The sequence below is a fragment of the Periplaneta americana genome, chromosome 5 (assembly GCF_040183065.1).
Source record: "Periplaneta americana isolate PAMFEO1 chromosome 5, P.americana_PAMFEO1_priV1, whole genome shotgun sequence".
Lineage (NCBI taxonomy): Eukaryota > Metazoa > Arthropoda > Insecta > Blattodea > Blattidae > Periplaneta > Periplaneta americana.
Window position 1 is genome coordinate 186,947,401 of NC_091121.1, and position 27,767 is coordinate 186,975,167.

The 27,767-nt window shown below is 34.6% G+C and overlaps 1 protein-coding gene across 1 annotated transcript in view; it reads left to right on the forward strand.

Annotated features, from left to right (window-relative positions):
- Positions 1 to 25,808, forward strand: part of LOC138700339 (phospholipase A2 inhibitor beta-like) — a 32,811-nt gene extending 7,003 nt beyond the window's left edge. Inside the window, exon 2 of the mRNA XM_069826896.1 lies at positions 4,942 to 25,808. Coding sequence (XP_069682997.1) covers positions 4,942 to 6,016 — 1,075 coding nt within the window. The 3' untranslated portion in view covers positions 6,017 to 25,808. The remainder of the gene's footprint in view (positions 1 to 4,941) is intronic.
- The last annotated feature ends 1,959 nt before the right edge of the window (positions 25,809 to 27,767 follow it).

A 27,767-nucleotide genomic window follows, 5' to 3' on the forward strand; every position in this document is an offset into this window, starting at 1 on the left:
TATACTTATATGCGTAACCACGGAAACAAGCTTACAATGACATTTAAATCTCATTATACTTATATGCGTAACCACGGAAACAACCTTACAATGATATTTAAATCTCATTATACTTATATGCGTAACCACGGAAACAACCTTACAATGACATTTAAATCTCATTATACTTATATGCGTAACCACGGAAACAACCTTACAATGACATTTAAATCTCATTATACTTATATGCGTAACCACGGAAACAAGCTTACAATGACATTTAAATCTCATTATACTTATATGCGTAACCACGGAAACAACCTTACAATGATATTTAAATCTCATTATACTTATATGCGTAACCACGGAAACAACCTTACAATGACATTTAAATCTCATTATACTTATATGCGTAACCACGGAAACAACCTTACAATGACTTTAAATCTCATTATACTTATATGCGTAACCACGGAAACAAGCTTACAATGACATTTAAATCTCATTATACTTATATGCGTAACCACGGAAACAAGCTTACAATGACATTTAAATCTCATTATACTTATATGCGTAACCACGGAAACAACCTTGCAATGACATTTAAATCTCATTATACTTATATGCGTAACCACGGAAACAACCTTACAATAACATTTAAATCCCATTATACATATATGCGTAACCATGGAAACAACCTTGCAATGACATTTAAATCTCATTATACTTATATGCGTAACCACGGAAACAACCTTACAATGATATTTAAATCTCATTATACTTATATGCGTAACCATGGAAACAACCTTACAATGACATTTAAATCTCATTATACTTATATCCGTAACCACGGAAACAACCTTACAATGATATTTAAATCTCATTATACTTATATGCGTAACCACGGAAACAACCTTACAATGATATTTAAATCTCATTATACTTATATGCGTAACCACGGAAACAACCTTACAATGACATTTAAATCTCATTATACTTATATGCGTAACCATGGAAACAACCTTACAATGACATTTAAATCTCATTATACTTATATCCGTAACCACGGAAACAACCTTACAATGATATTTAAATCTCATTATACTTATATGCGTAACCACGGAAACAACCTTACAATGATATTTAAATCTCATTATACTTATATGCGTAACCACGGAAACAACCTTACAATGACATTTAAATCTCATTATACTTATATGCGTAACCATGGAAACAACCTTACAATGACATTTAAATCTCATTATACTTATATGCGTAACCACGAAAACAACCTTACAATGATATTTAAATCTCATACTTATATGCGTAACCATGGAAACAACCTTACAATGACATTTAAATCTCATTATACTTATATGCGTAACCACGAAAACAACATTACAATGTCATATAATCTCATTATACTTATATGCGTAACCACGAAAACAACCTTACAATGACATTTAAATCTCATTATACTTATATGCGTAACCATGGAAACAACCTTACAATGACATTTAAATCTCATTATACTTATATGCGTAACCACGAAAACAACCTTACAATGATATTTAAATCTCATACTTATATGCGTAACCATGGAAACAACCTTACAATGACATTTAAATCTCATTATACTTATATGCCTAACCACGAAAACAACCTTACAATGACATTTAAATCTCATTATACTTATATGCCTAACCACGAAAACAACCTTACAATGACATTTAAATCTCATTAAAATTTTCCAATAAAACATTAATAAATTATTAAATATAATCGGTGACGACAATGCCGGTGACTAAAATGTAATCAGTGTCAAGAAGGTATAATGACGACATCTGCGATGGCGAGAATTCCTAGACTCCAAACTGACTAGTACTATTATTTATGGAATTCAACAGTTCATCGTCTTTCTCACAGTTACATGACTATTTGTCCCATCTCATATCTACAATGGACGGTTTTCGTGATAGAGACATTGTTTGGCTGTGAATGGTTTTCATTTTGAGGATCTGTGGTGAAGTTTGGTTAGTAATAGTGTTTTGTTTAGTGTTATGCCCTACTCTACATGATTTTACATATTTATTTGTCTCAAGTTTGAAGTCCAAGAAACAAGTTTAATAAAGAGTTAAAAGATATGAAATGGGTGAATGTGTGGAAATTTCTAGACATTCATACGTGAAATTTAATGGAGTTTCGGAAAATTTGAATTTGAATATAGGGTGGCATTTAAAAAAATAAAGTTTACTCTCACATTCTGTATACCTGAATAACTAATTTTCTGTTACAATGTTATCACATTGTATGGTTTATCTGCAACACTTTTTGTACAAAACTTCTTTTTATAATATTAAAATTTATTAAGTTTTTTTGATTAGTTATTAACAAAATGTATATGAAAATAGCTACGAATGAAGAATTACACAAGGGCAATATAAAAGATTAAAGTAGTTTGCTTTATTTAATGTGTTAAATTGGAAAAATTATATTAAAGGAATTACCCCCAAACTAAATCCAGCTTGTTTTGCTATTAGATCTATGCAAAAGAAGTAAATATCAATACCTTAAAAACAATATACTTTGCATACTTCCTCTCGGTAATGCGTTTTGGAATAATATTCTGGGGAAATTCCACAGATATTAACAGTATATTCCTATTACAAAAAAAGAGTTATTAGAATAATAGTAGGTGCCAAATCTAGGAAATCGTGTAGGAATATTAAAACAAAAACTACAAATAATGTCCATGGCTTCTCAGGATATTTTTTCATTAATAATGTTCCTCGTATGTAATCGTGAAAACTTTGTAATTAATTCAACACTTCATATCATAAATACACGTCAAAAATGTCTTTCATACTCCATCGGCAAGTCTATCGTGCTAATAAAAAAGGATTGCGTTATATGGCAGTAAAAATTTTTAATAGGCTCCCTATCGATATAAAAAATGAAACTCAAAACATAAGATTATTTAGGGCCAAATTAAAGAAGTACCTAATTTCTCACGCCTTCTATTCTATGGGTGAATTCATGACATTCAATAACGCATCATGAAATTGATACTAAAACTCAGTAGGCTACTGTTCCTTTCAGCTGCCAACAGCATAAAACCTCGTTTTGATGTACTGATAAATAAAAATATAACAAAATTGATATTGTACATTTAAGTAGCTATAGAATTTTTATTACTTCTGTAAAATAAATATTTCTTTATTAATTAATAATAGTCCAAGATAGTTTTGCAAACACTGAACGGGAATTCATTTCATAAGCACTAGTAATGGTACTTCCTTTTGTGTATATTTTATACGAGATCATCCCTTCTTCCAGTCAACCCTTATACAGAGCGCAGCTAATATCTGCATTCCGCTCATGAGCTGTGAGCCGGCTCGGAGAGCGCAAACCTTGTGCAGGCCTGGTCTAGACTGTGACTATAAATTAAGACTTTATAATAGTATTAGGTTTTTTGACTTGTTCCATATTCTAGCTGTGAAGGAATGTATGAATACCATGGAATGTTAATAAATACAAAGACATCATTTTATTTTTATTAACATTTCTAATATTAACCTGGCTATACTTTGTTGAGAACCGAAAACACAGCTTGCTACCCCTTCCACGACTTGAGTTCGATGATACTGGCGTAACATACAAACAAATCGCTTTACTAGGTATAGGAGGGAAGAAAAGTAGTTCATCCATTTACGTAAACTAGGAAATATCACGATTTTGAGTTTGATAATTTCCATTATGTTTTTGTTTGATCAATATACAGTACAGTATTAACAATAAGTGTTTTTACTCACGAAATGACCTGTCCATGTAGACGTATTTATTATGCAGTGTATAGGCCTAGTAATTTTCTATCATATTGATTGAGAGGAAGAAAACGCCGAATGGTCTTAACTTTGCCATTTAAAATAAACCATTATTATTATTATTATTATTATTATTATTATTATTATTATTATTATTATTATTATTATTATACAGTCTACAGCACATTAGCGTACACTATAGAGAATGAAGTTAAATTGAAAAATTATCATAATATGGATATATAAACACATTTTTTTTAATGGTGGCCGTTCATTTCGATACAGGCTTCAGGTCTAATGTGCATTTTATCGCATTATTGATTATTGTACCTACTCTATAAAAGAGTACCTTACCTACTGTAAATTCAATCTTCACTTCTGCCCGATCCGAAAAGATAAAATTACTCAGACATGCTATCTACTGTCCGTCCAAGTGGTTATGTCGCAGGATCGTACAAAGGGGGGGGGGAAATCACGTGACAGTTAATTACTTAACTAGGCCCTTTTATTTAAGTTATTTTAAGCAGTTGTATCGGGAATAATATTACGTAGACGTCGAATTCCTAAAAAAAATTAATGTTCTTAGAAAAGAGCTAAGACAGCCCAGCCACTAGCCTTTACAAAGAGGCGAATAGAAGAAGCAGGTGGGGGAAACCGGGATGCGACGTAGGCAAATGGACGACAGTACCTGTGCGAAAATGATTCAGTATTGAAAGCCCTTTCGTCACTGGAAAACGTGAACACATTTTTGGAACGTACTGTTTACTATGACCTTATGGCTACTATGACTGTATATGCGGTCTTGGACGGTTGAACTTCATTAGTAGAAGGGGTGGGAGTGAAGTACATTCAAAAACTCAGGTACAATAAAAATTTAAGTAAAATTACAATACAATACAATACAGTGTTTTATAATTATAAGAGTTATTATTTTGCTCTTTCAATCAATTGCCAACTTTTTAAATATAAGTTAATTACAAATGGAATAACATTTAGATTACTTTCGGTACATTCTTTGAATGTTATGTAATAGATTCATTTTTAAATAATACTTTCTGCAAATATGAGACAAACATTGCTTATAGCAATGAGATCCTAGGAAATAGACTCTGGATGTATCTTTTGAATTCAATTACAGATTCGCTTACCACATGGAGATACTGGACATATCGGACAATAGCCTTACTGCCCTCAACTCTACATCTCTGAGAAGCATGCGGGTGATCTCCCTCGTGAAACTCAACGCTTCTGGTAACTCTATCGACCACATCCACCAGAACGCTTTCCTGGGTCACAGCAAACTTGAGCAGGTCGACCTTTCCAGAAACAGTCTCAGGATCATAGACCCGGGTACCTTCTTCTACAATCCCTCCCTCATGTGGCTCTCGCTGTCGGGGAACACAATAAAACTGCCTCAACACGGTTCACTTCTGAAATCCAAATCCATCAGAGACCTCCATCTCTCTAACTGTAATATCCATAAAATTCCACTAGGAACCTTCAAAGAACTCCCAAGCCTTCAAACTCTGTACATTTCTCACAATAAGATTGCAAGTTTTGGGCATTTGTTAGGGTTAGAGAAATTAACACATTTAGATTTAAGTAATAATTATTTAAGTGTTTTGAATTCTGACACTTTTACAAACTCTCCACAGTTAGCACGTCTTGAATTAAGCAACAACTGGCTGTATACACTGAATTTTAACATCGTTCCTCAGTTGACCAAAGTCGTTAGTAGCGAGAACTTGATAGGAAACCCATGGGTGTGCGACTGTGAGTTGTTCAACACCACGTATTTATGGTGTCGTGACAACAATATTGATCTCCAGTTGGTGTGTACCAGTCCTCCATCATTTGAAGGAAGATTTTGGTCACACTACGAAACGGTTAGCTGTGACGACAACAACGATCCTGAAGATTATTATTCGGATCACGATTTTGGAGTGGACGTAATTGATGAAACGTCATCAAGGTTGAAAAGATTAGAAAATATAGAAATTCGAACAGCTACAGCATTTTTTCCTTCAAGATATCACAAACAAGACAAACTTATTGAAATAAATTATTTCTATACTTCTATAGTCCTCTCGTGTCTATGCTGTGGTCTAATACTGACTGCAGGCATTTTGTGGTACCGCCTAACATCTCAACCTAAGACAAGAACAGGTCCTGCAAAAAGTCCGTCAGAGACGCGTACTCTACAAAGAGTATGAGTGTTTTAATCTGTATTAGTGTCTTGCACTAACGGGCGTACAGCCGCGTCTGGGGCTCAAACACTAGTGCGCTGGTCTTTCATTCAGACGGCCCGGGTTCAATCCCCTGTCAGGTCATGATTGAATTTTGATGAACAAAGTAAAATAGATGTTGCACATGATTTTTTTCCTCAGGGTACTTACATTTTTCTCAATCATTCCACTAACACTCCCCACCTCCCCTTATTTCATCTCATCTGCGTACAATACTTAAAAAAATGGGCTGGGGTGAAATTTTGGAGGTGGTAGACATAATAGTTTTCGATGCTGATATAGGAAGGACTTCGGGCTCCGCGGTCTGGAATTCATCAGGTACTTTTCTGAGGATGGTATCAAGTTCTGTCAGGATGAAACAGGATGGCCCCTGTCAGCAACGTATTTACAATACCATCCAGTTTACTTGTCAGACTTAGAAAAACGTCGAATATATCTAGATTGAATACTAGATGCAGTCTTCGAAGACCGGAGTCTGATGGAGGATATTTGGGCGATGAAATTCGAGACAGGAACCGTCATAGTATGATGATTAGTTATGGGGATATTAGATTTAATGTATGTATTTTATTTTATTTTAGTAGATTATTTTACGACGCTTTATCAACAGCTTAGGTTATTTAGCGTCTGAATGAGATGAAGGTGATAATGCCGGTGAAATGAGTCCGGGGTCCAGCACCGAAAGTTACCCAGCATTTGCTCATCTTGGGTTGAAGGAAAACCCTGGAAAAAACCTCAACCAGGTAACTTGCCCCGACCGGGAATCGAACCCGGGCCACCTGGTTTTGCGGCCAGACGCGCTAACCGTTACTCCACAGGTGTGGACTTACTGTATGTATGTATGTATGTATGTATGTATGTATGTATGTATTTATTTATTTACATTGCAAGTGGGCAAGCACCCGGTGGCAGTGGTATACACAATATAAACAATACACAATACAATTACACAATACACAATACAATTATATACACAATACAATAAGAATAGACAACAGAATTTTACACAATAATTACAATTAATAATAATACATAAAATATCCTAATTAATAAGTGAACCTAATTTTACAATACAACCTACACATGTATAGACCCTACATAAGTTTCAATAGTCTTTCACTTTACTCTCATCTCACTCACTTTAGTGGCACTATGACGCATTTCACTGACACTTTAGCACACATTTCACTGACATTATAGAACACATTTCACTGACACTATAGAACATATTTCATTGACGCTATAGAACACATTTCATTGACGCTATAAATTATCACTGATCGGAACTGTTCACTGCACTGTAAAACCATAACTTCACTGACTCACCTCGCTTCACTGATACAACAGTTCAAATAAGACAAATAATTACACCCTTATGCATACTTATAAACAGAACTACATTTAAACTAAACATTTCTAGTCTAAGACCCTCTTACACGCTTTTACAATTCAAAGCAATGGAGTAACTCGTCAATACCCAGAAGTAAAATGGGGTAATAGTTACTTTTGATAGTAATTTGAGTTAAATGTCAGGAACACAACAACGATGTGACGTGTGTGACGTGTACCGGCACAAGAACTGCGAAGGAAATACCTGTATTGTACTGTGAGTTCTCTGTGCAGTTTAAACCAGGAATGCGCAACCGCAGTTGGAAGAGGGAGGGCGGGTTTACTCTTTCCACCAGTTGCGACGTTCTGTTGTTATCGTGTACTCTTTGATTACGAACGGGATCCGGAATTTTCGTCACCGATTTTTCGCCACCCGGTGGTTTCCTCACATATTACATAAATACCGATTAACTTTTGTCACCACCATATTTTGTCACCAAATCACTTTCGTCACTAATTTAATTTCTTCATCACTATTCGCCACCGTAATTTTTCCTCCTTTCGTGTATCTTCCTTGAGGATACCTGCTGTATATAAAATGTTATGGATGAGCTAACCCCAGTGGATGGATAGGACTTGTATAATACAGGGTGGACCGCTCGAATGTACCTAATTTCAATTGTATGTGACTGGTGAACGGTTGAAGATAGAAACCTACAGTAATGTTTATATGAAAGGAAAACTCAACAAGTTTCGATATGCACATCACCATATCTCTACGTAAGCTCCAGCTGTCACTGTGACGATATCAATGTGATGAACGATTTCTTGACAAGCACGTTGGAGCATGTCTTCTGGAATGCTCTCAATAGCCTCTATGATGCGCTCCCGAAGATCACGAAGGTCTCTGACTGGGGTGGCGTACACTTTGTCTTTGAAGTAGCCCCAGAGGAAGAAATCGAGCGGCGTTAAATCCGGAGATCTCGAGGGCCAAGCGATCGGTCCTCCCCTACCAATCCAACGGCCAGGGAACACGTTGTCTAAAGTTGTATGAACGTCATTGAACCAGTGTGGAGGAGCGCCATCTTGCTGGAAAAGGATGTTAGCCTGCAGGTGATCAATTTGTGGAAAGAAGAACTGCTCCAGCATGTCAGGATATGTGGTACCACACTCAGTTTTCCCGCGAAGCTCTTCTTAATGACTTCCGCGGGCTTCGCTCATACGCGGCTTGAACATTTGCAACCATTTCGTCGGATGTTCTACGACCACCACCATGCTTCTTCAACACCCATCCTGTAGCTAAAAATGTATCGTGCCACTTCTTAATGCTTTTAGCAGTTGGAGCATCATGGTTGAACACTTGCCGATACTCCCTTTGAACTCAAACAACTGATTTAAACTCCTCAAACCACAACACAGTTTGCGCTTTCATCTGCGGTGTCGCCATTTCGACAATTGATACAATCTACGAAAAGAAACCGTGTCTGCGCACCATCTACCGACAGGATTCGAAACTTGTTGAGTCTTCCTTTCATATAAACGTTACCGTAAGATTCTGTCTTAAACCGTTCACCAGTCACATACAGTTGAAATTAGGTACATTCCAGCGGTCCACCCTGTATTTTCACTACACTGGTAGCCTAAGACATGCATAATTGTACTGAAACATTGGTAACTATTGACAAATATGTATGCATGAAATTAACCTGTAATATATACCTACTTTTTCTCCTTCACTTACAAGTGCATAAGTGTTGTTTCGTAATACACCTGTAAGTTACAAGTACCTGGAACTTTTAACTTGTACTTTCTTAAAACAGATCCCTGAGGGCTCTATTTTGTTTTCTTGTATACACATGCACTGTTAAGGCTCATTCACAATGAAAATTAAACATAACGTAAGCGTTAACTTAAGAATATAAACGTTACGGTAAAATCAAGAAGTCATACCATCATTCACGATGGGAACATAAACATAACAGCAAACATACTTGGTAACCATGGAAACATAACAACGACGCCATTTCCTCATATTCTGTCGTATACTTCAGCGCTCCACGATTGTGTTCTGTTTGCAAATCACGTAAGCATAAGCATGAAAGTTTGGAGTTTGCAAACTTTCATGTTAACGTCTTACGGTAATGTTTATGTCAATGCTTATGTGAATCATTGTGAATGATCCCTTTTGGTAGCCTGGGCGCAAACTTCTGTGTTTATGTTACGGTTATGTTTAATTTTCATTGTGAATGGGCCTTTACAGTACATGCATTTGAAAACGCGGAATTGTCGTACTTTTTAGTTATTTCTCTTCTACTAGGAAACACAGCATTATGTATCCAGTTAGGAACGAGAAGTGGATATAGTTCATACGTTGTAACAGGAAACTGTTTCTTATGTGATACGAATCAAACGGCTTTCATTTTCCAATTATTGTACGTAATATAAAAATACCCAGGAGACTTTCTTTGTGGGATTTCATTACAAATAAAACCTATTAAATGCTCTACCAATATTACATTTCATATGGAACATATGGACTTGAAGGCAGTGGATATGAACAAAGTCCAAGTTAGGATAAATAGCTGTATACAGACACACAGACTAAAAAAGACCTTTAACTTCATAGTGCGTCTTAAGTTTGAAGATGTATACATTAAGACAATAAGCTGTATTGTTTCGGAAACTATTTTACTCCCATAAAAACTTAGCATTCTATACCAGGGCTTACTAAAATTAATGTGATTTCTTTCTTTGTTAGTATGAAGGACATTTTAGCAACATCATGGCAGAAGTTTTCAATTTTATTTGAAAACAGAAATTAGCCTACTTTGTTTAAGATAACTTATTGACAATGGACAAATATTTCTTAAATGTATCTTCTAAACGAGAAGCTGTCCAGAGATATTAAAATGATAAGACCGCAAGTGGATCAGCGATAAAACGATGTAGGTCTATTTTAAGACGACCTGTTGAAGTGTCGTATAACGTGTGCAAAACGTTTCGCAATTCTTGCGCTTAATATTGAATATTTAAAATTCATTTACACATGAGAAATAATTAGCAAAATTATCCAGAACTTGAATGCGCTGTCAAAGTTACGGCGAAGTTTTTAAAGCAATTTCGTAAACATCCATGCAATGGTAACTAAGCTGTTTTGTGTTGACATACGGTTCCATATGAATAAAGAATTGCAATTTTTATCCAGTCTTTAAAAACTATTTTTTTTCCTTGACTACTTCACACAAAATCAAGGATTTTCACACAAAATGAACACCTCAAATATTTCTTGGGGGTAGAGGGGCAATTTTTTAAAGCGAAAACTGAAATTTGTTTGTTTTACTCGCTGGCCCACAGTTTTTATGTTAGAACAAAATTTCTTTCACTATCTTACTCCTAAAAGAACACAGAATAAGCTGTGAAAACAGTTTTTCCCTTATCTTGTTCAATAAAGGAAAAAAAAATGTCATTACATTTTTTTTTTAATTTGAGACACAAAAATAAAACTTTAAGATATTGCAGTTTTAAATTAACTTTCTTAAACTCATATCTGCCTAGTGTTGCGTTGCATTAACTATTTTTCTGCAAAAATGCAAAGGAATGAATTATAAAATTAACTTTTATTTCATTGCTGTGTATACTAGAAGAATCAAAGGAGTCTGCAGCACAATAATTAACTTCCATTTCAGTTGCATGTGGCGGTGCGAAAATTATGAAAATATTCAACAAAAAAAAGTCTTGGGCATAAATGGGTAGCAGTAGGACACAGTTTGTAGTTTTGCACTTAGCTCTACATTAATCAGGTTCAGTTTGGTGCACGAATGATGAAAATATCTCAATTGTAAATGCATTTTGTGTTAAATTAGTGTTCTAAATTGCTGTAAAGCTGAACACTGAGAATCATCTATGTACATCGTGAGTGTATATGAAATTGTAAAACGAAACACACAGCTCCCTGACTGTACGAAAAATGATACAATCAAACTTTGCCGCCAAATTCGAATTGTTATTACACAAAAAATATAATATAAAATAGATATAGGCTAATGTGACAGATTTACTCAGAACTGCACTTCCGGTTTAAAGAAAGCGCGTTTCCGATCATTAAAACCTCAGGTAATTAGTTACTAAACATCATAGAGACAAAACTGATATGTTTTTTTTTAAACTACCCGAAAGTTCAAGCTTTCAGGTGACATGAAAATAAAAAAATAATTTTTTTAAGGGAAATTAAAAATCGAGGGTACATGACTACGTCTACCTTAAGTGTATTGTGTATGTTCATGTACGAACTAACTTGAAAGTTTTTAACTGTGGATTAATGAGTTCTCGAAAGTAATCTTCCTTCGTATAAAAGAAAAATATAGTGACTATTTCGTTTATATGACGTCATTACATTTTCGACCAATGAAGTGTAATGAAATTTTGAATTCCAACCAATCACAGTCATGCATCGCGATAATTTTAGCAGCTCGATTTTCCACTATCAATTTATAACATGGTCGTTCTTTTGTTTAGTCAGTGTCACCAACTGTTTCCCCATAAATCAATGCGCATAAATTCAATGTACTGAATAAAGTGCGAAATCCTACTTCCACATCTACATCTTCATCTTCTAATTCCATGTTCATCGTATCTAAACAAACTGACACTCCTTCATAACAATTGTTCATTTCATTCATGTAGCTATTAATCATTTTATTTGTAATTATACTATAAAATGTATAAATTAAATTATGATTTCAGCAGGTAATGAAAACGTATTTCTGTGATAATAACAAGAGAAAAGCGCAATACATGGAATTAATATTGTTAAACCTGTATTTCGCTTTTCTCAATTGGCATTACTGAATAACATTCAGTTTCTTTATTGCAGTAATCGATATTCATCTGTTTCACTTTCACGATGTCTGAATAGGTTAAGTATTCATAAATGTACAATTATTAACATTTTGTGAGAGAATTTCAGGGATATATTACTTACATTTTTATTTTATTCACGAAATAGTCCTAATAAACGTCACTCGAGGTCTGAGATTACTCGCTTCGCTCGTGGATTTATCGGGAAATCTCAGACCTCTTGTGACATTACTATTTCCTCACAAATAATTATGAAATTACAGAAAGAAAGGAGACAAAAGTGTACTTAACTCAATGGACTTACTTCTTTGAGCTTTAGTTATTGATTGCAACATAAGAGGACATGTAGTAATTTCCGTAATTGAGAAATTCAGCTGATAGGATATCTGCCAGGTGATTACCGTTGGGATTTTGAAATCAACACAAGGCAAACAGACGGAGCTGCATGTTGCCGCTGCTCCTTTCCACCTTCCTCCTTAATTTTCTCTTATTACAATGTAGTCTATTCTTTTTTATCTGTCTCATCCTCATTCCTTCTCCTCCCCTTCCCCTTCCTTCCACTTTTCATTCCCCCTTCCCTGTACCCTCTTTGAATTTCACCTCCATTCCTCACAATCTCTTCCTCATTTCATTTCCAAACCTTTTCTTTTCCTCCTTTTTGCTGCTACTCTTCCTTCGTTCCTTTTCGTTTTCCTCATTTTCTTACTCCTCTTTTTCTTCTTCTATTTTTCCTCTCCGTTACCCGCTCCATTTTCTTTTCCCTTCACGTTTCTTTTTCGCTCTCTTTCTTTCGCTTTTTTTTTCTTCTCCCATTCTTCTAGTGCTTTTTCTCATCTTCGTATTCCTCTTCCTTCATTTGTCTTTATTTTTCTTGTAAATCTCTTTCTTCTTCTTGTATTTGTCTTCTTCTACTCTTTTTTATTTCTTTCGCTGTTTCTCTACTTCTTTTTTCCTTCTCTTTGTGTTCATTTCCTTTCGGCTTTTTTCTTTCTCCTCTTTCCTCCTTCTCCAACTATTTCTCCTCTACGTTTTCTGTCTTCTCATCCTCCTTAATATTTTCTCCTTCTCCCTATCTTTATACTTTTCTTTCTCATGCTTCTTTTCTCCTTTCTCCTCCTTCATCTGTTTCGCCTGTCATTATTTCTCTTCCTCTTTCTCCTTATCTTTTTCAGCCTTTTCCTCTTCCTTCTTTTTTCCTCATTTTCTTTTCTTTCATTGCACTTATCTTTTAAACCTCTTATATTTCTTCTTTACTTATATACCCTGCCCTCCTCCTTCTTTTCTTACGTCTCCTGCTTCTTCCTCATCCTTCTTTTTTCTCTCCTCATCCTTCTTCTCTCACTCTTCGTTTTCTTTTTCCACCTCTTTGCCTTTTTCCTTTTTCTCTTTCTCCTTTTCTTCCTACCTGTCTTTTTCTCTTACACATTTCTCTTCTTATAATTTCCTTCACTTTCACTTTTCGCATTTTCTTCTCTTCTTGATATTCTTCTTTTTTCTGCTTTGTCTCTTCTTACGTTTTCTCTTCTTGCCTTTCTACCTTCTTCTTCACATTCTCCCTCCTTTCTCTCTCTCCTATTTCTCTTTCTCTTCTTTGCCATCTTTATTATTCTTCGTTCCGCTCCTTCTCTTTCTTACTCTACTCCATCTGTCTTGTCTCCTTTTCACGTTCATCGTCTTTCATAAGTCCGTGAAACATTTTAGAAATCCACCACAAATAAACTAAGCAACGGATAATTGTAATTCTTATAACGACAGAACGATAAACTCTTCCAAGTTTTGTTAGGAAAAAGCCTGTAACGCATAGTTGCCGGTAGGAGGAGTAGTAGTGAATTAGTTTTGTTAGGAAAAAACCAGTACTATTTACAATTTTCAACAAGATGGCTGTCCGGCTCATTTCCGTAATGACGTACGAGACTATTTCAACACAAATTTATCCCAACGTTAGATGGGATGCTGTGGACAAGAATACGAAGTCTCAGAGCGGAGGCTACCCGGGTCACCGAATTTAACATCTTGCGATTTTTTCTTGTGAGGATTTGTGAAGGACTGTTTTTGTACCCCCACTTCTCGCTAACCTTCAGGAACTTCGCGACCGTATCAACGCGACTATGGCAGTGATGGATCGTGATATGCTGACACGCGTGTGGGATGAAATGAATTATCGGTTAGGAGCATTTGTGAGATGTATAAAAAAACTTGGAAAGTTTATGGTGAATTTATAAGATGTTTCACGGACTTATAACAAACCTTTAAATTAGAAATTGAATTCTGAAACGCAGAAACAAAGACAGACCTACTTTTTTATTTATTATGTAATATATTTTTGTAAACGTAACTATTTATAATTGAAATGTATTGACCTCGGTAGTGAGATATAAACTAGCAATATAAGAATAAGCATTTTAAATCAATGGAATTTGATGTACATATAGACTAAAATTGAACTGCAAAATTATAGTAATCAATTGTTGGCTTAATGGGGAATAATGTGAAATGAGTGACTGTGACAGACAGTCATCTTTTTACAAGTTATTTACCAGTTCCACACAATATTGTTCGAGAATACTGGGTTTTGTTATCCTATATCTTTTCAAGAATGAGATAACTCTTAACATCTCCACAGTCGAGAATTCCTTTAATTTGATTGTTTGTTGATGTTTTGTGTGTTTCATTATGGTTTTTAACGTGTAACAGTAAGCCTATGTAGTTTTCTTTAATAGAAGTAATTTAATTTACCGAGAGAGGTGGCTTAGTGGGGCACTAAACTCGCATTCGCGAAGTTCAAGCCCCGTGGCCGGTAAATCTGGCTGGAGTTCCATGGTTCTCCTCAACTCACAAAGGAAAATTAATGCCGTATTAAAAATTTAATAAACGCTATGATTCATCACAGCCTTAATCACCATTATGATAATCAAAAAAATATTACGTGACAAAAGAAGCAAAATTACAATAGTCCACGGCCTACTGATATACCAAAAGATTCTACGCATGCCATATGACCAAGATGTTAAAACGAGCATAAATGGGGCTTATAAAATAAAAAAAGTACCGGTAATTTAATTTTTGTATTTTTTCTTTATTTTTAATGTCATTGGATTCATACAATATTTACAGATAGTAACGAAAATAGTCATTTGCTTGTTATTGTTATTATTATTATTATTATTATTATTATTATTATTATTATTATTATTAGAGCAGCATTAAAACAGGTGTATAAAGGCCATATGTAGTTCTTTGAACCATCTGGCTCTTTTTAAATATAACTGAATGCTGAATTCTGAAGATTAGTTATTCTAATTGTGGTAGGCCTACTGCGTTGTACGAAGAAGATAACAAAGTACGTACTATCTTAGATACTGAAGATAATTCTTATCTCAGATCAAACAATAGGACGTATTGAACACGTACATATTAATTTTTTGCGGTAATATCTACAAATCTATATTTTATCTTCATGGATGTTCATCTATATCATCGGCTTACAAGCAAAACACATTAAATTTAAAATATTACCTCTGAGGAAAAGGCGTTTTGAAAGCTCTTAACAAAACCGAATCCTCAAAATATTATTTTAGAAGTTGTTTCTCTTTATGTGTATTTAATTTTCCAATTGTAAGTTTATAAATTATGTAGCCTACATTACATACGCCTTAATGTGTTTTACTTTTAAATAGATGATATGGAGTTACAGCGACTTTCTGTGGGTATTTAGAATAGACATTCAGATTTATTTTGTGTGGGAATCTGCTGATAATTCAATTACGGATTCGTTACAGCATATTTAATGATTGCTTTCACCGTCAAATTTCTAGATGAATACATTGTGACAATGAAATATCTTCCGTTATCGTTACATTGTCCTGCACGAACATCTACTGGCGCAGTTTTTATTTTCAAAGCACACTTAGGTTGTGGGCTTACTCGGTCATTTTAGTAATGTGTTATTCCTGTTAAAAATTACGTTTACATATTAAAATCTTCACTAGCCACTTAAATGCAACAGATTGCACAAGTTTGATTACTATTACCAATATGCACACAAGCAAAACTAAGAAGCAGCAATTGGAAGATGACGGCGTCTCTGCACGTGTGTACCATTGGTGACTTGATACGAACATAGATTGCACTCTTTGTCTTGGGCTTTTAATGATACCCAAGACCCATCACCCCTGACTATCCGGGCTAGTATATCGTCCCATTCATCCCGTCCGCTTGGAGCAAGTCAACCTGATGCACATTTGGTTCCGTGACGATCTCCACTGGCCGAAGACTCGATATTTGATATTGTCCGTCCTTCAGAAAACTTCTGAAGGACGTTACAGGCAATGCTCACCATAAAATGGGTAGCATATATTTATGAATATCATTTGCTCCCAGAATTTTTACCCAAAAAAATCGCACAGCGAAGCACTGCTCGACAATGGTATAGTCGTGCAGGTGCCACCATCTCGCAACTGCTGCTTCTTTGTTTCATTTGTGCTCACATCGATCTCCTTGACACCTGGATGATAATGCTATCTAGCGGTGGTAGCTTCAGGCGTCTTATTAAAAAAAATTATTTCGCTACTTCGATTTGTAACTTACTGACTAGCTTGTGTATGAACTAGAAATTACTTCTTTTAAACTCTGTCGTCGATAAATTTCTTGGCTGTTGGTCAGTTCCTATTTGTACTGGAACACTATACCTTGACCAAAACTACTTCCGACTTGACAGTTTACAGAGAAGGTGGAGCAGTGTTGTCATTTTGTCCATCTTTCGTGTAAGCGAGCGCGTTGCCGATAGAGTGCAGTAATGAACGGCTGACATGAACGCACATATTTCTAACCAATTTGTTGAACACTTGGCATTAAAATTTGTGTATGCTATTTTATTACTCTATTATCTATTATTATTATTATTATTATTATTAGTAGTAGTAGTAGTAGTAGTAGTAGTAGTAGTAGTAGTAGTAGTAGTAGTAGTAGTAGTAGTAGTAGTAGTAGTATAAAGCGTCGAAAGGACTGTAAACTGTAAAAACAGGTTTAAATTTAATACGAAGCCTCTACTTTTATGAGTGTCGGTATTCTTGAATGTAATATTGTTAGAAAAAGGTTGAAGAAATTGTAAACTATAAAAATATTTATGATTAAAAATCTGCACGGCCTTTTTCTTTTCCAATATCAATAACAGTGCTCTTATTAATTTTAACACAAGCAGCAGTTCTCATTACGACTTGCGCCAAAGGTAAAAGAGGACCGCCATTATCTTTTTCCCTCTCAAAATACTGTCTTACATGACACACCATCTCTCACGCTTGACTCTTTAACGGAACACCTTCTACAATATTCTTTGTTCTCCGCCTGCCTTTCCTTCCTTCCGACATTGCATAAGTCACCTGTTTAGAAATTCTTGCAGAAACTAGAAAACACACACTAGCCACACACTCCACCAATGACAACGAAGATAATATGTGTAATATAATTCAAACATAATGATTATCGATACACTAAAACAATAATATAACTAATTAACATTTTTAATTCACACAAAACACGCGCCAACCAGCCAACTCAAAGTCATTCCGGACCGTGGTATGCACGTGCAACTTCTAAACATAGACATGGCAACACCGTCCCGTTACCATGGTTACGCGTCTCTCGTGATTGGTTAATTTAAATGGTTGCCATGGTAACATGCTAAGGGCGCCATATGTCAGGTCGGAAGTTGTTTTCGACAGACCATAGGTAAGCTAAGTGCCCAACACCACATATTATTTTTATATAAGTTAAAATCATCATCATCATCATCATCATCATCATCATCATCATCATCATAATATTCCAGGCACGAAATTAAGCCATTGTTAGCCTGTTTCGGTTCCAGGTATAGGCCTACAGGATCCAATAGACGATTCTGTGGACGTCCAGGTTGTCGTCGTCCTTGAGGGTGGTATTGTAGTATTTCCTGGGGTGTCCGGCCAGCTTCCATACGACAAATTTGTTCACGTTAAAATCTTCAAATTTATAAATATCCGTTTCATTTTATTTTAGCTGATCACAGCGACTGTTTTTGTATGTAGCTATAGTAGCTAAGCTAGAATGTGTTTAAATGTGTGCGAATCAATGAAATTTTCATAGGTCTAAATAGACGGCTTAATGATAATATAAGCATATAGAAATATATGATCGTCCACCTCTGCTTGGGCATGAACGTGAGGCCAGCAGCCGGCTGGTCGGTCATGGTTAGAGAGCGGATTCTTATGTGATTACATATTACATTCCTTCACTTGTAGACTACTGAAAATGACAAATGTCGGCGATTTGTGGTTCTGATATGGTTATAGTTGAGTTTCATTTTACATATTTTTACAGATTCTTAGTAATATTACATATTTCACATATTATGTAAAGAATCTAACATTTTTATACATATCTAGGCAATTATTGAGCTTAAAATTTTTTTATTAAATTCTATTTATTTTTCAGAGTAAATTATTGAATTTTTTTTTCATATCCTACTTGGACATATGTCTTAACGCCCCTGTCCTATTACTCCGATTGGAGGGCGCTTTTTGTGCTCACTGTAGTACACGATGCTGGTAAAGAGGGAGGCCCGGAACTGACGTCGTTATGTTTTGTTCACAACTGTAGAAAATACTTCAGGGTGGTATTCATAGACATTTCGCAGCACGCGCTACGAGCGTACTAAGCTAGCCCCGGCTATCCACTGGTTACTAGTACAGAATTCAAATCATATCCTATCGCTAACACTGGTTTATGAATACGAAAAACGCTGATCATCCACCGGAAACCCGCGCTAAAAATGTCTATGAATACGGCCCTCGATTTCTAAAGCTGGCTTAAGAGAATAGTAATTATTTTATAAATAAAAAAAAAAGAAACATAAAAATAGGGATTCCAACTCTTTGTCTGTAAAATATAGTAGTTCGGAGTGCCTCAACTCTATACATTTGCCCTAATGCTTTCTCAGAATCTGGGATTGTCAGGTGCGCCTGTCATTTAACTTTGTTACAAATTGAAAGTGGATTATTAGGGTGGGGTTTGGGTCGGTGTCAGGTAAATTAAAATACCATTATGTGTGTCACAGGAAAATACTTTTCTAGGAAATCTTAAGGCGCAAAAAAAAAAATGCATAAATTGTGGCAGAGACAAGTTGTATTTGCAAGCTATACAATGAGGCGGAAATGGCAAGTCACTTTCCAGGCTTTATCCTTCCACTGCAACTGACCAGTTAAATTGTGATGACATTTTTGTGAATTTAATGCATTAATAAATAGTGATTTTAAATTACATATTTTATTAATACTACATATTTAATTACATATTTCCCCGATACTTACTACATTTTATGTACATGTTTTGCACTTGCATATTTTGACATAAATTATCTTTCTATCAACGAAAATAAAACCATAATTATTCCATTCACATTATCTGAAAAATGTAACAAACCTCCTACATCTATATTAAGTATTAAATTACATAATTCTGATTGTTGTCTTATACAGTGTAAATGTCCGATTATTAAAGACTCCTCTGAATTAATTTTCGATAATCATTTAAAATGCAACCAACACATTAATTACCTTTGTAATAAATTACGTAAAATAGTATATTATTTTGTTTTATTGAGGAATCACTTGTCAATAAGTTTATTACGTAAAATATATTTAACTTTATTTCAATCGGTAATTATATATGGAATTATAGGTTGGGGTAGCTCATTTAAATCCAATTTCGATCCACTTTATTTATTACAGAAGAAAATAATTAAAATATGTCTTCATAAACCTATTGATTTTCCATCTCAAAATTTGTTTCTAGACTTTAATGTACTTAACGTAAGACAAATTTATTATATTGTATTAATAAAATTCATACATAGAAATCGAAATAATTTTGAATTGTATTCTCATAGTTATGAAACAAAAGGTATGAATCCTTTAAGATTGTTTGAACCATAATGCAACACTGTTACAATTTTAATCATAGTAGTAATTTAGGCCCAAGAATATATAACAAATTTATATTTACATATCCTAATCTTGTCAATTCGAATAGTTCTAGTATTAAATTTAAAAAGTTATGTATGGATTTTATAAAAATTGAAAAATCGTAAATTTAAATTTATATACTATAATTGCAAATTGTATTGTATAATTATTAATTTCAATTCAGGAATCCGCCCCTGAGCACGAGTTCTACTCTTTCAGGGGCGAGCTAAAGTTTCTCTGTATATTTTATATTTTATGTTACAATTATTAGCAAAATAATAAATAAATAAATAAATAAATAAATAAATAAATAAATAAATAAATAAATAAATATTACATAAAAATCCGGGGCCTAGTCATGGTCCTTCAAGGATTGTCGTGCCTCGGGTTATTATTATTATTATTATTATTATTATTATTATTATTATTATTATTATTATTATTATTATATAGAAATATAGAAGCAGCAAAGAAATAATTAATGTGTGGAAGTAAGATGTCGTGTATTGGATATGAGTCTGACGTTGGTTATTCTGCTGACCCACTGAAGTATTATTTGCTGCTGAATGTATAAAAACTTCAGGTTAAAAATCATGTTTTAGAAGTAGTTGACAGTCTATGTTTATAACTTACTGCCTTTCAAAAATTACTATAGGCCTCAACATAAACAAAAGGAGTTTCAGTATACGTAAGCGTTACTTTCTGGTGAGTGGTCAAGTTATTCGCCAGTAATACGTCCTCCAAGTTGCCAAATCATACGATCCATCCCAATTAATTTGCTATATGCTTGTAACACATCTATTAATCTATTATCTATACAAAGATACCACCATATCTGACATCGACAACGGCTTTGAAGTCCTTCATTAATTTTATTATCCTGAACAGTTTACGAAAAAATCATCAACTTTCAGCATGATAAAACATTCCTACCTTCAATCAAGGCTTGTGATAGTGTCACGAAGGTTTCCTGGAATTAAGAATGAATTTATTTTATCAATTTGATAAAATGTATAAGCATTAGATAAAAATTTGCGTATACCAGGTCATAAGTGAATGAGTTATTAGTATTTTCTTCGAATTTTGAAATATTTTCTTTCACAATTTTAAATTATTTGTGATACATGTAGCTACTCTGGATTCACGTGATAGTATCATGTACAGTTTGTTAATTCCTCGATATGCGTGTACTGTCTTCTTCTAACGTACACACCCATGGGTTGAAATTTGATGTGATCCCTGGAAACTGACGACTTGCTGTAGTGTCGAGGGGAATACCACAGCAAATATAGGGATTTTCCTCTTATTCTATTTATTTTTTTGAACGTTTAGTTGAAACAGTAAGAATTCAATTCATTTTAGTGGAACTATATACTTGCACGTATCTTATCCGTGGAGTTTCATCAAGCAACCAATCATAATTTTAACTCTTGCATTCTTTTATACCAAAAACAGTACCGTATTAATTTGGAGGGTATAATGTATTGTATTCTACTTTTCACATCGTCAAACTCTTATCTCAGAAGCCAGAATGAACTAAGTCCAAGATGTTCATTTTGAGATAATATGGTGAGATGAATGTTCACTTTGTATACAGCTTATGACTTGCTTCGTTTGAATATCGAAACATATACGCAACTATTAAAGATTTAATTAATTTGTCTTACAGAACAATATCTGTAATATTGACAATTAATATTTGAGGAGAAAAATTAATTGTCAATATTACAGACATTATTCTGTAGGACAAATTAATAAAATCTTTGATATACCCATAGCTAGCAGTGCATATTTTTGTACAGATTATTGTGCACTTAACTGCGGAATCCCGGCCAAACAGTCACTCAGTTGAGTGCGCTCCTAGTACAATGGCAGTTGACCTGGACATAAAACGTCAACATATATGCCTAACTTGGAGTCAGGCCACAAAGGGAAACATCGAAGGAGGAGAGTTCGATCCGGCGCTGTGGATTGAATTCGGCGTAGGTCAGTGGTCAGAGCGCTTGGTACGTAGAACCAAGGACCCGGGTTTGATCCCCGGCGCCGGAGCGAAATTTTCTCCTCAAATATTAATATACGCAACTGTCTATCCTTGCAATTCGGGTGTACCAACATCAAAACAAGATTAAAATACTATACAGGGTGTAAACGATAAAAAAAAAACTTCCAAAACTATACAGTCTCTACATCTCGGTCTACTAAACATGAGTTGTAGTTAAATTTTGTTTTTCCTTCTATTTTTATTTTTAATTCCTAAAATACCATGTTTTTAGGATTGATAGTAGCCTTATATTTACTCTTTGTGTAATTGTGAACGTCATTGCCAATGAATTTCAGTCCAACACACGCTAACACCATGACAACAGAGAAACAACAGAATACTCTGATTTGTAAACAAGGATATCGCTGCAGTTGCAATGTACGTGGCGGACGGAAGTAAATAATGACTGTCTACTATCATTTCCAAAAACATTATAAAATTTTTTCTAGGCAAACTATAGGAGTTACAAAAAATTTATTAGATTTTTTTTTTGGTTCAGTAATTCATGCTCTATCACCAGTATATTTTTTTTGGCAGTTTATATAGTTTACACTCTGTATACGAATCATAAGCTGAAAATCCATGTTTTGGCGCTACTTCCTTTTGAATTCTGGCGCCAGAACTTTGAAAGGATTTTATTTAAAGCATTTCTTTTTCGCGGTCTCCGACTATAAGCCATGGCAGTACCTGCTTACTTGAAATAGATGTTATTATTTTGAAATAATTTCGAAGTGGTATTTTTTTAAACTATTATCATTGGTATAAATATATAAAAAGTGCAGAATTTTGAAGGTTTTGAGAGTACCATCGCTTCAGTCCAGAAGCAAAATATCAAGCAACCTATAATATATATTTTGTGTTGCATTAAACATACACTTCCCCTTTCAAGAAAGTAGCTATTGGTGCATATGTGTATTGTTTTTAACAAAACATATTTATGACTATAGTCTGAGTGCATAATGTTAAGGTGTAAAACGACAACATGTTATAGGGGCGTTTTCACAAAACTCGTTATCTACAAAATCTTCTTTTTTTTCAAGACAACTCTTTTCTAAAATACAGAACTATAGATACCGAGTTTTGAAAAATCTCTTTCATTTCAAGATCAATTTACTGATAAACTTACCAACTTTAGCTTAATTCTGATAGCACCATTGGATTCTCCTGACCCAAAAACATAAGGATACGCTAAAACCTCAAAATCGAAAAAAATGTAGATAACGAGTTTTGTGAAAACGCCCAATTAAAGGTAAATGCACGATATAAAGTATTTTTAAACATATGTCATTAGTGGTCACAGTACTTTTAGTCCGTGAAGTGATAGAGTTTGTAACTTGTTTATTCTATTATTATTTAAACGTACTAGGTCGTCTCAATAGTACATTAAGTACAGAGAACTGTAAAAAAGAGTTAGCTGGTCGAGAATGCAGCTTGCGAAACCGAGGCCCGAAGGTCTGTAAGTATTTCAGACCTGTTCGAGAATTGTTGCCATGGCAATTAAGAAATGAATTGTAAATTTTGCTTTCACTGCCAAATACATTATATGTTAAAATAATTAACTTAGCCTATATAAGTATTAGGAAAAATCTTTTCCTATAAATGTTGTATTTATTTGTACAGTATTTGAGTTGCTACGTAACCGACGATTCGTTTGTATTAAATTTATTGGCATTATTCTGAAACACATTTCAAGAAGCATTTAACTGCAGACCTGTATCAATTTTCGGCATGTAGTGCCTAATATCTTTAATTTTTAATATTGGAAATGTGAGACGGCATAGTCACAATTCAAATGCTTCTGCGTTTCTTTTGAAAAAAGACGTGGGTACAAAATCAGCAGCTGAAGAAATGTAAAGTGTAAGGCGAAGGGGTGGTCGGTAGTAGGACGGTACCAAACTGGTTTAAGCGATGCTGTAATGGAGACGCAAATCTTGAAGATAAACTAACTAAGAAAATCTTGTATTTTAGGGACTGACACTATATCCACAGCAGTGAATTGTCAGGAAGCCTTAATATTTCTAAGATCGCAGTCTTTCGCCATCTCCACCAATTTTAATTGTCTACAGTAAATGGCTGCAATTAGATCCATGTGGATTGACGAAAACTATTTTTGAGATGACTTAATAATAACTTAGAGAAAATTTTGAGTTGTATAAATTTATTTCTGATCCGTAAATAAATTTTTACTTCACTGATACATTCATTGATCTGAAGTAACTTGGGAAATGTACATTAACAATTGTTAAACTAGTTGTAATAATCCGTGTGGTGTATTTGTACGACTGAAATTTGTGTTTTATGAAAAAGGAGGTAAAAATATTGAAATTAAGTGTAATTATAGTGAATTTACGAAAAGTTTACGACAGCGCTATAAACATCAACAAGTTCCATAAACAGACAACATCAAGGATTCAAATCCTTGTCTCGTTTACAAAAATAAATGTGTGTCAGTGATATTAATGTAAAGCTGCATCTACACGGTCCAGTTTTCCATGCGCGTGTACATGCAATCTGGAAAGAATATTGAAATAATCAAGTTTAAAACGTACGTTAAATTAAGATGCATAAAGATTTTGTGTCTACGTGTTGCATCATTCTGAACGTCATCTTCACTAGGTATATAATATTGATAGATATTAAATATCAATCTTGCATGTATTGCTTGAATGTGTAATGTTGAAAACAAAGTTGAACCGTGTAGATGAACCTTAAGACGTGTTCTTGTATATTAATACATGACAGGAAATGTGGCTGATGTATAATACAGTTTATGCTCGACCATGCCGAAATGTAGTAATTATACACCTGGTAGCAGACCTTTAATGCATGTCATTAAAGTACACCTACTCATTAAAGGTCAGGTCTTTCAGCCAATGACGACTCAGATTCCAACTGTTCAGCCAATGACAGGTCAGGTTTCTACCGTTATAAAACCGCAAGTATCGATTATTCTCGGATATGCAATCGAAAGAGAATTAGCGAAAAGTCACGGAGGCTGGAAATCCAATACTGTCGCAGAAGGTTATGTTCTGTTACTATAATAATTAGCGTTAATTGTAAATAATATTCAAATAAATTCAATTTGTCATCTCGTTTTTCAATATCTAATTTAATTTCAATGTTATCTCTGTAGGTTCTTATGGCCTAGCAACATCTGTTCTTCGGAAAAAATCAATACTTTCGCGTCTGCCAACATCTCACAACATACGGGACATTGGTCAAGGTCAGATACAAAGAAAATTAATACTATCAAGTTAGAAATATGGTCGAGCATAAAAAGTCGCATGAAACTTGCCTATAATGGTAATTAAGAAGCTCGTATGAAAATTATGAAACTCTCTTGCGCTCGTTTCATAAATATCCATACTCGCTTCTTAATTACCTCCATTATAGGCTCGTTGCATAATGTACTATTTCAGAATGATGTTAAATCGCTTCATTGACCATAACATAGACTTAATTAATTTATTTACACTATTCTAGTCATTTTTGTTGTAATGTGTATTGTTAAGTAAAAGTGTGACTTAAAATTAAACATTGATTTATTGATTACCAGTTCTCTTTCTCCTCGATCTGTAGATTCATTCGTCAGCCTTTTCTTTTTTCTCTCCCTTCATTTATCCTTATATTCATCCCTTATTCATCTATACAAGGAGGAAGTGAAGTAACCTTGCAGATTTTCAAAGCGAATAGCTCATGTTGTGTGCAACAGAAAAGTGTGATGTCATATTGATAAAAATTCCATAGTTGTCTCAGAAAAAATATTTCTCCCCAAATATCAAAACTCTTTTATTCGGTGACTATTGTGATTAGGATCGTGATTTTTGTCCATATCGATAGAAAATCTGATAAAGAATAATTTATCCCTCTGGCGTATTTCAGTAGCGTGGACGGTTGTCGTGTAAATTTAATTAACTCATTGAAGCTACTGACCGATGCGACCAGCTTCCAACATTGTAGTCAGAAATGGAGATGGGAGGTAGTTCACTAAGGCAAACAGACCTGAGTTCGTTGACCTCTTACATCTGTATTACGGGAAGAAAGAGGCGGTGATGTTGTTGGACTACTGAAACTTCCAACTCAATTTTCTAATTAACAGTTCGTAATATAAGTTTTCTATTCATTTAAGTATATCCTATCATTCCTTTCAATCTGCAGGATTATTTCACTTCCAACCTATATAGCCATTCAACCACGAAACTAGCCACAAATTTACCAAACCATCCTTTCTTTGTTCTTTTCTTCCATATACCCATATCTCCGTGTATCGGGACATTAATTACTTATTCTAAAGAGCCTGAGGGTTTAGTTCTGTATGCACCGGTTTCAAGTTTTGTTTCAGGTATAGGGTGGCCATGGCCAGTCAGTCTCTCTCTCTTTCTTGAAAGGACCTGCTGCGTCCTGTCTTTTGAGTTACAGCAGTTTATTGCGATCTACAAAAGTGTGTTATTCTATGTTTCTGAAATGTAACATCATACTATCATGTTTAAATCTTCAACCCATATTACTCGGTTCCTCTTTATACGTCACTTAACTGAAATGACACTCGGAAGGAAATTAAACGCAGAATAAATATGGGAAATGCCTGTTATTATTCGGTTGAGAAGCTTTTGTCTTCTAGTCTGCTGTCAAAAAATCTGAAAGTTACAATTTATAAAACAGTTATATTATCGGTTGTTCTTTATGGTTGTGAAACTTGGACTCTCACTTTGAGAGAAGAACAGAGAATAAGGGTGTTTGAGAATAAGGTTCTTAGGAAAATATTTGGGCCTAAGAGGGATGAAGTTACAGGAGACTGGAGAAAGTTACACAACGCAGAACTGCACGCATTGTATCCTTCACCTGGCATAATTAGGAACATTAAATCCAGACGTTTGAGATGGGCAGGGCATGTAGCACGTATAGGCGAACCCAGAAATGCTTATAGGAGAATGTTAGTTGGAAGACCGGAGGGAAAAATACCTTTTGGGGAGCCCGAGACAATGATGGGAGGATAATATTAAAATGAATTTGAGGGGATGAAATAAACCTGCTCCCAATTATAGATAAAATAAAGGAATATAGAATTCGTTGGTCGAATCATTTAAGAAAAATGGATAAGGAACGAATACCGAAACAGGTGTTGGATTATAAACCACAAGGAAGAAGAGATATTGGTCGGCCAAGAACAAGATGGAAAGTTGAGGACGGAAAAAGGAGACTCTCCTACTCCATGAAGAGAAGAAGAAGAAGAAGAAGAATTTGAGGGAGGTGGGATATGATGATAGGGACTGGATTAATCTTGTTCAGGATAGGGACCGATGGCGGGCTTATGTGAGGGCGGCAATGAACCTCCGAGTTCTTTAAAAGCCACAAGTAAGTAAGTATTGCTCTTAGAAATTTAATTTCTGATTTTAGATAAGTTAGGCTATTTTATCGCCTGTTTTTTTTTTCACGGTCTAATTCCCAGATTCTTACAAAAAGGTTGCGATTGCTACTACCTTACATTAAAAAC